We start from the raw sequence: 11,295 nt of genomic DNA on the forward strand, positions 1-11,295 counted from the left end.
ATTCACTGCGAGATAATCTAGGTGAAGTCTTAAAATTCCATGAAGCTGAAATTTATTATTAACCTTTCAAAAATTCGCGATGTCATATCGAAACTCCAAAAGGAATGCAGAAGAATATAGTTCTTAAACTAGAGAATAAAATTGCAGAATATTGCAGTAAATTAACTTTAGGGATACTCTAAGAATGAGAGTACTACACCCTTGGGGGATTTTAGAGACATTCAGTTATGCATTTGGCCTCATAAAACCCTAGGGCTGCGATGATTACATGATAGAAACACCCTCTGTTAAGCATTACCAAGTGCACAGTCCGGATGATTTTCTTAGGAATTGGGGGGGTAGGCAAAAAACAAGTATAAAGTTTCCTATTTTGGGGGTTTGCACATAAACTGCTGTGTTATCAGTCAGATTTTCTAATAGCAAATGGGCTGTGGTAGTTCTTGGAGAATGCTAATAATGCCAGGTTAGCAGATGGGCATTATTTGAAAATAAAATATGATTTTCAATTAATTTTCTTTGTGCATTAGCTAGTGAGCTACTTTCCATATTCAGAACTTTTAAGAAGTTTACTATGTAATTAGAACATGTTTAAGGTTCCTGTTAAGGAAGAAAAAAACCTCTATGTATTCATGTTTCCCACCTCTATCCCCCATAGCTATCCTTATTGCTTAAAATGTAACTGGAAAATAATAAGTACCCACTACAAGTTTACCCACTCATTCATCATAATGAATGGACAGGGCCCGCAATACACAAGGCACCGAGCAAGGTGCAGGGAATATAGGTTAGTTTCTGCTCTTATAGAATTTACAGTCTGTTGGGAGGAAAAATGTTGAATTTAGTCACAGAGTGACTCAAGGCTGAGTAGCTGAATGGAAGGTGAAAAGTGGTGAGTAGAGATTTGTCTCTGCTTCTTAATAACACGTACGTGGTGTTTTTGCAATGCTGATCATCTTTTGCTGAGAAAAGATTTGAAGATTCTATCCTGATGATCTGCTCAAATTCTTCTGGAGGAAGCCCCAGAAAGACAAGGAAAAATTCAAAAGAGACTTGTGGCTCCTTGTCTCTCGTCTTTTAGAGACAAAATCTGAACCTGGAGGATGTGCTGTATTGAAGTGATGGACAGAGCAAAGAGTGAAAAGACAACAACCTGGGGTTCTACTTCTTCCTTTTAATTCACCTCTTGTAAGCCTCTAGACATGTTCCTTGATTTCTCTAGTCCTCACCTATAAAATAGGGACAATGACGCCCAACAGAACAAACTTCTGATGGAAGAAAATGCAATAGAAGATAAGCAGGGTCTCTGAAGACAGGGTGAGGGAGCTGTGCATGAGTAGAGAGCCATAGGGCTGGGTGAAGGCAGGGGACTTACTTCGGAGTAGGACCCTGCCAAAGAGGCTGTGATCCCTGTCCAGAGTGTTGCAATTCCAGCGGTGCTGGCGGAACTGGTGCTGGCATTCCGCTGTCCACTCGGCCACGCCCTGGCTAATGGCACGCATCACATCTGGATGTCGGTGACACAGCTGCCGCTGGCTGCTCACCAGGCCTGGCACATTATCGCACATCACCCTGGAGGAGCCACCTGTAGCTCTCATGTACCTATAAGGGAAAAACCAACACAGAGGTGAGGGCAACGTGAACAGAGAGGCCTGACTCGGTGTTCCTGGGAGACTAAGGAGTTCAAAGCATTTTTCAAATATGAATTCCTTATCCTTCTGATGATATTAGAAAGCAAGGGTTTTTACTTTTCAATGTAGTGGAGAAACAGCCAAGGCAGGCAAGCATAGTGAGTGATCTTGCAGAAGTCATCCCCAAAATGCTGTGATGACTTCTGTTGGACATAAAGCTAGGTCCACTAGATGATGCTCTGGGCGGGGGGACAGAGGTGAGGTCGGCATCTGGGGAAATGAATGATGGGTAAGAAGCAATGTGTCTTAGGGAGAATGTGTGGAAGACTTTTCTCAAGAAGGTTCAGATCTCAGTGACACAATGTGTCTGGACTTGGCTTTGGGGGAAGCTGACCTTAGAAGCTCTTCGTTCCCATTTATTTGACAGAATGTCTTAAGAACTGTCTGTATCTGTCTAATCAACACCTGCTGGTATCTGATGTTACACTCTCCTCACAGACAGGCTGTTCTTTCCTTACTGAAGGGCCTTTTAAATATTTCCATTTTGTAGCTCTTTTTGGCTTTTATAAAGATCCTTTGGAAAAAATTCTTTCTATTGTTATTAAGGACACTAAATGTTTGGAAGAATCAAACAGTGTTATAGCTCCATAAAGTACTTTTTGAAAAGAAACTTTAACAAAAAATTACATCATCATCTCTACCCAGATGTTCTCTATTAGTCGTGAAATGTTTAGAAAGGTACCTTTTATATAACCCAAGCTGCCATAGGTGTCTTTTGAAGCGATCAAACAAGGAGAATGTCTTTTTCTTGTATTTTCATTATTTTATATGATCATAAAATCGTTACAGCTGTGACTTCCAAAAAATATATTTAAGTGACAGCTGAGAGACAATGTGACAAAAAGCCTGAGCAATAAATAATGTTTATACACCCATGGAAACAGAAATAGTCATTTTATTGAAAAATGGTCAGTCTGATAAATCAATCTTTGATCCTGTGTCAGCAATGTCAAGGCTAAACGCCTCCCTGTTCAAAGCCGGCTTAGGAAGGAATTGAACCCCTCTTCCCATCAGCGCATTGCCTTGCTCCTTTGAAGAGCTCCAGTGTCTTCCTACAAATTTCCCTGCTCTAGTCTGTAATTGAGCTGAGACTCCTTACCAGATTCTTTAAAAATTAGCCCACAATAACGGGTCTCTCTGAATCAATATTTTAATATCTGTTCTGAAACTTTTAGGTGCAAGGAAATTACAGGGCTATCAACTCTATCTCTTTCCAAGACCAGAAAGTCGGCAGATGAAGAACAGTTTATAGATGGGGAGGGAATTTGCCTTTGGAACTTTTAGCGACCTGTTATGGTTCAACATTCCATCACTATGCAAAAATAAATAAATTGCAGACCAAAGTACAAAGGAAAGCAGCAAAGTTACTCTTTGCGGGGACGGTTGTGAACAGGGTAACATCTTAGAGACAGACCCCCTGGGTTGTAGCTTTGCATTAAAGCCATAGTCTCTACCTGGAGGCAGCAAAATGTTCTTCCGCCCCACTGGGGTGAACCTGGAATGTGGAAGGACGGGAAATAATACAAAATCACACGCTTTGGGTTCTACAACTCCTGACTGCCTGAATTGGCCCGTCGATTTACCTTGAGGCAGTTTTGGGAGGGGTTGGGGCGGAGGAGGCGATTGTAGTTTTCAAGGTGAATTTATACACACACACACACACACACACACACACACGTCTGTACTAGAGCTGAAGACCGGGCTAGCACGTCTCTCAACAGGATAAGAAATTGGCTGATTTTGCTGTCGCTCAGCTGGATCCAAATAAGCCAAACATCGGAACTCTCATTTGGTGGGGAATGTGGTTTTATGGAGTTGTCAAAGCTGAAATGATCTTCCGGGAAAAGAGAAGGGGCTCACCATGGGGCGATAAGAGGGCAGTAGCCAGGGTTCGGGCCAGAATCCGAGACTGCTGCGGCCGCGGGGAAACAGTCAGGAAGGGTCTGTATGGCCAATGAGGTCCCCACTCCGATCTCCAAAATCCCCCCGCGGTCGCGGGCGTGTACTTACCACCATGAAGAGTTGACCTCGGGGGTGAGCCAGGTCAAGAGCAGAGGGAGCCAGAGCCAGATTCCACCGAGAGGGGCGTTCATATTAACCCCCTTGCGTCTGCATCAGGTCAGACTCCGTGTGCGGGCGCCATGCGTGCCCAGAGCAGAAGCGCTCAGCTCCGGGAGCGCCTCGTCACGGCCGCCGGCGCCTCGCCGCGCCCCCGCCCCCCGCTCGCGTCTGCGACGAGTGGCGAGGCTCGCTGATAAAGTTTCAAACGATGGGCCCGGCGAGCGATAAAGGCCAGCCCGGGCCGCCTCGCCCACAGCCCAATTCCCCAGGCGCGGCGAGCGCCTGCAGCCCCAAAGCTCTGCGCGCCTCCCGCGCGCCCCTGTCCGCTCTGCTCCCCTCCGGGCGCAGCCGAGGGAGGGGGTGCTGCGCCTGGCGGGGGTGGGGAGAAGCGCGGAGTTTTAGACAAGGGTGCATGAAATGATGGCAAGAGATGTCTGGGGATGAGGTGAGGCCGGGAAGGGGGAACACCGCTGCATGGTTACGAGCACACGCGAATACAGGCACCTTTAGGGAAGCTCCGGGTCAAAGAGCATCCGTGGGCTCTAGGAGCGCGCGTTTCGGATTGCCGAGGCCATCCGCTGGCAAACAAGTCCCTGAGCGTGCAATGTGGAGCAACGAGGAAGGGGGCCGGGGGATAAGGAGATTACTATGCATGGGATACAAGAATCCAGAGATGATTCTCAACTCATTGCTTCGCTTCTCTCCCTGACCCTGGGATGAAGGGCTAGCACTTGTAAATTTGGAGCTGCCGCGTCTATGCAGGGCAAGATTAGGGAGGGGCCAGGCCTCAGCGAAATGACCTGTTGGCTTTGATTCCTTGGTGCTGGGCTTATATACAGAGCCCATAGGGAGGGGAACTTGGAGGGTACATGACCCTCGGGACCTAACCTAGCAGTGTCTGCCAAAGTACCCAGGAAAGATGCAGTTTTTACGCACATCCAGCTCCTCTCCGGAGCTGCGGAGCGCAAAAGATCACCTAGAGAGGAACCGAGGCAGCCAGGCATTCGCCGGGGGTGTGCGCCCTTGCATCTCCCGCCGCCCGGGCGCTCAGCCTGTGCGCCTTGTGGAGGTTAAGGGACCCTCGGTCCTGGACCTGGGCCCCCGCCCAGCCAAGAGAGAGGGGCTCGGGCCCGCGGGTGGAGCATTTTGAGCAGTAGCTGGCTTGTAGCAGCGCCGTTTATCACCGGAAAGGAAGGAAGACCAGGAACTCGTGGCGGCCGTGAACTGTTCCATTGCTCCTTTCCTGGGGTGGAGGGACTCACTGCCCGCCCGAGGAGCGTGCTCTGGGGAATAGAGTGTGCGCCTGTGTGTATGTGTGGGAGGCGAATTGTTCGCAGGGCGTGGGGGAGGGGGTGCCGCCCAGATCGGAAGGACGGGCTCTCCCTCTCTCCCGCCCACCCTCGGGCCTGGGCTGGCCAGAGCGTCAGCCCTCGCCGGCCGCTAGCGCGGTGAGAGGTTGGACGAGGCGAAGCTCAGAGACGCCAAAAACCTGAAAGATGCTGTCATCGCCACCCCCTTCCCCCACGCTGGTCCCTGGCAGGTCCGGCCCCTCCCAGGCTGACCCAGATACATCCCCGTTTGGGTCCGGAAAGGGAGGGGAGGGAAACAAGCACCGCGCCACCCACGACTCGGGAAGAGGAGGGCTCCTCGCCAGGGCCGCTCCGTATCGCTGGGCCGCGACCCAGGGAAGTTCTGCTTGGTCTGCGTCGGTCGGGCGGGAGGTGCAGGGAGGGTGCATGCGGCGGCAGGCGGCGGGGCGGGGGAGAGTTTCTGCTCGCCGTGTGTGCACGCCGGCCGTGGAGAGGGTATGATAGGCATCGGAGAGCAACACGTCTCTCATGCACCTCCATGCTTCTGCTCACAAACCTCCTTCCCCCATGAAGCAGGGGAATAAACTAAAGCTTACCTCCACCCTTCTTTGTCCCGCAGTTTCTTGAAGTAAATCCAGACACTTGGGAAAGAAAAGGTGGTTGGCTCCGAGGAACCATAAACATTGCCAAAATCCAAAATTTCACTTCTACCGTGAATAAAGTAGGAGTGTGGATGTGTATGTTGGGAAAGGTAGGCAGTTGTATGATTCTCTCATGGAGAATACGATTTGAAACCACCTAAAAACTCCGACTCAAGTTCCACCCATCTCAGCACATCGTGTCCTCGCAGCTAAGGGGTGTTAGAAGTACATGGAATGTGACCATCAGCTTACAGGCCCTTCCTCTCTGCCCAGGGAATTAGTGAGTGGCCAGGAGACCTGCCCTTCAGTTGATGGTGAGGCCAATGGAATGACCTAAACCTGAAACAGACCTCCTGGAAAAGGAATGGACCATCCCCAAAAACTAATTAAATCCACGCCAGAGGACCTCATCCTGGGGCAGGAGGAGGAGGGGTGCCACATGTCTCGCAGAGAAGAAATTGGTTTTGGTGAAAGGCAAAAGGCTGAAAATGTTCGAGTGAAGCTAAATCCAGATGTGAGAAAAGGGTCCACCCAAACACCCCTTCCTGACCTGTCTAGAGGCCGTCTGGACTCAATGACTTGTCTCTTCCAGATCTGTGATTCCATTTCCCTCCCATTCTCCACCCCTTTCACTTATGAACCATTACTTAGCTCCAGCATAACTTCTTGTCGTGCCAAGAAGGCCTTTACTCACTCCTTGTCTGTAGTTATTCTCTCAATGGACCCCTTCACTTTGAAGATAAGGTGTTCACTAGTAGACATAGTTAGGAAATGCTCAAGAAAGTCAGGAGGAAAGAAGGTTACAGCAAACCTTACTTCTTTTACAATCAAAACTACCATCCTAAAGAAGAGTTAATAAATAATGAAGTAAATTGTATATGACTTCAGCCTAGCTATAGCAGATGATGAGGTAAGGAAAGAAAGGGTCAGGGTGTCTTTAGATTTATTAATTTAAACATCTGATTTTTGATTTCTTCAATGAGAAATCTCAGAATTGACTGTAAAATTCATTTACAGTACACAGAACTCAATTCTGTTTCTGGAGCTTAATGTTAGTTTGCTTATAACTTCAGTATAGCACTGTAGCCAAATGAGTCAGTCTATTTTCTTAGTTAGATCCATTGTTTGTCTAATCTCCCAGGGCAGTGTAAGAGAACTCATTTACTACTGAGCCATCTCCACCCTTTAAAAATGGAGAGTTACTTCTCAACCAAATAGTCATTTGTCTTGCAGTCTGAACTGGCTTCTTCCTCAGGCAATAACTCCTAAGATAGCCACTCACTAACCAAAGGATAAGTGATAGTATCAATCATTTAAATCTCAGTGTGTCTTTAAATTAACGTGTACCAAAGTCTTTTGCTTCCAGCCATGACAGAGTAACAAGTACCTGAGTAGCTCTCCTTCTCAGGTATTGGACAGTAGGCCCCACAGGGCTGTGATCCTTGAGAGAAGGGAAACATATTGGGTTTGCTCCACAACTATCGTGTGATTGTCCAGGTTTTTCTGCTGAAGAGAAAAACGTTTTTCTAGAATGTAGGAAGGTAGAACACAGGGAAGGCAGAAGTTTCAGTTAACGGGGGAGAGACTGGAGTTTTGGGTTGTTGAAGCAGCTGAAATTTCTGAAGATAGGTAGTTATGGAAAAGAGACTCCCCCACAAGTCTACATGGAGATTCACCACCAGTCCTTGGCCAACAGCTAAGCTGAATTAGACATGACAAAACTCTGCAAGGCCTAACAGAGATTACCTGCTACATGTAGTGCATTGTTGAGAGACATTGGAGTTCCATCACAGCAGGGCAGAGAGACCTCATTGAGCACTTCAGGGATTCAATTGAGATGTTAGAAAGGCCTTGCCTTAAAAGCAATAATCAGGCGAAAAAGCATGTCTTAGAGCAAAATTCAAAATCTTGTTTCTCCATAGCACAAACTGTAACAAAGAATAATATGAAATCAGACAGGACCAGGGAAATTGTAAGAATGAAACAACACCCATTAAAAGAAAACAACATAATACAGACTCCCTACAATGGATAATTAACAATAAAAAATTTAATAGGCTGGACACGATGGTGCATGTCTATAGTCCCAGCCACTTGGGAAGCTGACAAGGGAGGATCACTTGAGCCCAGAAGTTCAAAACCAGCCCAGGGAAATATAGCAAGACTCTGTTTCTAAACAAACCAACCAGCAAACCCAACAAACAAATATAGACAAGTGAAAAACACACAGAAGTCACCTATACTGAAGAGAAAGCAGTCAATAGAAACTGATCCTGACATGGCCCAGATATAGGAGGAATTGGCAGGAAAGAAATTTTAAAGTAACTATGATAAATATGTTCAGGTATTTAAAGGAAAATGAATGAACAAGCGGAAAATGAACAAATAGAGAATCACAGTAGAAAAATGGAAGCCAAAAGAAAGAAATGAAAATTCTAAACCCCATTAGTACAATTATCTAATTTGCAAAATTTGTGCTTTCTGAATTGGAATTCCAGAAAGAAAGCAGAAAGAAAATGGGGCAAAAAAATATTTTGGAAATAATGCCCCAAATTTGGCCCAGATGATGGGAAGCATACATTTACCAATCTAAGAAAGGTGGAAAATCCCCAAAAGAATAAATACTCAGCATATCACACTGGCACACACCAAACTATTTAAGGCCATAGATGAAAAATCTCTAAAGCAGCCAAAGGAAAAAGATATATTAAATATAGGAGAACAAGAGTATGAATTACACCTGGCTTTTAATCAGCAACAATGGAAGTCAGAAGACAATGGAATGACATCTATAACATGCTAAAGAAAAAAAACATCCACATAGAAATCTATAATCAGTGAAAATACCCTCTGAAAATGAAGTGGAACTCTTTTCTTGCTTCTTCTTCTTCACTTAACCTTAGGAATAAGAACCACATTGCATGAATAAGAGCAAAATGAAAACAGAACAGCCTGAATAAAGTCTAAAGCCAACCCTAGACAGGATCAAGATTTTCCAATGGTACTTTTTTTGCTCTCCAAAAAAAACTCCACCCTCCATGTTTTGTTTTGTTTTTTTTTAAGACAAAAAAAAAAAAAAAAAACCTCCAGGCTGGAGTGCAGTGGCATGATCTCAGCTCACTGCAACCTCTGTCTCCCTGGTTCAAGCAATTCTCCCTGCCTCAGCCTCCTGAGTAGCTGGGATGACAGGTGCTCACCACCACACCTGGCTAATTTTTGTATTTTTTAGTAGAGACATGGTTTCAACATGTTGGCCAGGCTGGTCTTCAACTCCTGACCTCAGGTAATCTGCCCACCTTGGCCTCCCAAAGTGGTGGGATTACAGGCATGAGCCACCACATCTGGCCAACTCCACCCTCCTTAAAGGAACATAGTATCATTCAGGATCTCCACAAATTTTCAGCAAATTAAAAATTATTTTTTAAAACCCCAAACAAAACAAAACCTAGGAAAAAAAACAACAGAAAACAGAAATGGACCCACAGGTAAGTTAGAGTTCTGGCTTATCTGAGAGGGACTCCAAAATAATTAAAAATGTTAAAAAAAAAAAAAAAGAACAGACAATTTTAAGAGAGAGTTGGAATCCAGAAAGAAGACTTATCTAAAAATCCAGGGCTACGGAGAGGAGAACAGAAGCAGTTACCGCAATTAAGAATTAGATAGATGGGTTGAGGATCTATCTATAATCAGCAGAACAGTGGATTAGTAAGCCAGAAGAGAGGTCAATATTAAATATCCAGATTAATGCACAGAGAGTATTAAAAGGATAGAAAATATATAAAAGAAAAAGATAAATATGATAGAGTGAAAAGGTCTAACCTAATTGCAATTGGAGATCTAGATGAAGAAGAGAGAATGGGACTAAAGAAATATTTAAATAACTACCCATTGAGAATTTTCCAAAACTGATGGAAGAAATCAAACCACATATTCAAAAAAACAAAACAAAACAAACAAAAAAAACCCCTACAAACTTGTAGCAGGTTAAATACAGAGAAAACTACGTTCAGGCACATCACACATACATTTGTTTCTGACAAAGGCAAAAAGAAAATATTAAAAGTTGCCAGAGGGGAAAAACATTAATTTGAGGAGAGAAATCACAAGATATGGCTGACTTTTCAACAGAAACTATTGAAATCAGAAGGTGGTAGAATGGCATCTTTAAAAAAGAGGTGGAGTGGGGAAGGATACTGCCAACTTGGAATTCTATAGTCATTGCAAAGATTCTTAAAAATGAAGACAAAATAAAGATACTTTCAAACAAAAGGTAAAAAAATCCCTTATTAGCAGAGTTGATAAGTATTAAGCCAGTTACTTAAGCTGAAGGACAATGATCCCAGACGGAATTATGGAATCAGAGTCCCTTGCTGGTTTTTGTGTTAATGATGTCATATATTTTCTTCTACACATTTTAAACTTTAAAAGATATTATAATCATTGTTTTAACTGTCAATACTATTTCATATTTATCTATTAATTTACCTTTCCCAATACGCATATTCCATTTTGCAATTCCATAATTCCATCTGGGCTCATTTTAAGTACTACTGAATGGTGGTGAGTCTCCCATTTTGCTTTTCTTCTGCTGTCCTGCAGCCTGGACACAAGGCAGCAAAACTGTGAAGTGGGAGCTGGCATGGACAGAGAGGCATACAGGAAAGGTGTCTGTATTAAAGGAGTGTGAAAGAGATTTCTAACATACTCACAGTGAGTGGGAGTAGTTCCCTGGGTTCCTCCCTTTTAATTCTTTCACATCCCACACCCCTAGGCAAACCTATGCCAATGTTGGCAGCAGTGACAGTAGCAGCAGTGAGAGCCCACTGGTGATTAAAACTCTGAGAAATGGGAAACTTTTCCAGAGAAACTGTTCCCAAAAAGATGAGATGAAATTCCATAGCCTTTTTCCCCCCTCTTTCCTTCTGCCATGTGGTCGTAGACATGGGTGTAAGTACAGGAAATGTATGGCAGAGTGAGAAGACTAAAGCCAAAGTTTCTGGCTAGAGGACCAAAATGAGGAGTCCTCGAAAATCAGAAAGTACTTAGGAAGTCAGGGGAAATGAGAATCTTGGGAAAGCAATCATATAAAGTTATATGTGAAGTCCTGTGCTTACCATGTAGGTTATGTACACATGGATTTGCCCCTAATGATCATATCAAAAACTTTCAGAATGGAACTATGAGATAGACCACAATCCAGGTCCAAGACAAGATAATGGGTTTTACACGTGAGACAGGCATGAATAGCATTACAAGGTCTTTGAAAACTGAACTAACATCAGAACCAGAACCCACATAAGACTGGTCAGAATTTGTGGCCTGAACCCAATTAGGTTGATCATATGTTGAAACAAGAATATCAACATTCCACATAGATAGGATTTAAATAAGACCCGAAGTCTCTTAACATTCTATTCTGAATGTCCAGGATACAAGAAAAATTACTTGGCATACAAAGAACTAGGAAAATTGCAACTCGAATAGAAAAACAATAAAGAGACACTACTGCCTAGATGACAAAGATGTTGAAATTATCAGACAAAGACCTAAAATCAGCTATTATAAAAATTCTTCAAGAAGTAAGGATGTATACTC

General features: G+C 44.3%; 1 protein-coding gene across 1 annotated transcript in view; it reads right to left on the reverse strand.

Moving 5' to 3' along the window:
- The window catches only part of WNT2 (wingless-type MMTV integration site family member 2), a 46,761-nt gene extending 42,679 nt beyond the window's left edge, over positions 1-4,082 (reverse strand). The window contains exons 1-2 of the mRNA XM_011937376.1: positions 3,699-4,082; positions 1,373-1,599 (exon numbers count right to left, since the gene is read on the reverse strand). Of these exons, the coding sequence (XP_011792766.1) occupies positions 1,373-1,599; positions 3,699-3,781 (310 nt within the window). The 5' untranslated portion in view covers positions 3,782-4,082. The remainder of the gene's footprint in view (positions 1-1,372; positions 1,600-3,698) is intronic.
- Positions 4,083-11,295: the final 7,213 nt, after the last annotated feature.

This window comes from Colobus angolensis, unplaced genomic scaffold (genome assembly GCF_000951035.1).
Source record: "Colobus angolensis palliatus isolate OR3802 unplaced genomic scaffold, Cang.pa_1.0 Scaffold163, whole genome shotgun sequence".
In the NCBI taxonomy this organism is placed as follows: domain Eukaryota; kingdom Metazoa; phylum Chordata; class Mammalia; order Primates; family Cercopithecidae; genus Colobus; species Colobus angolensis.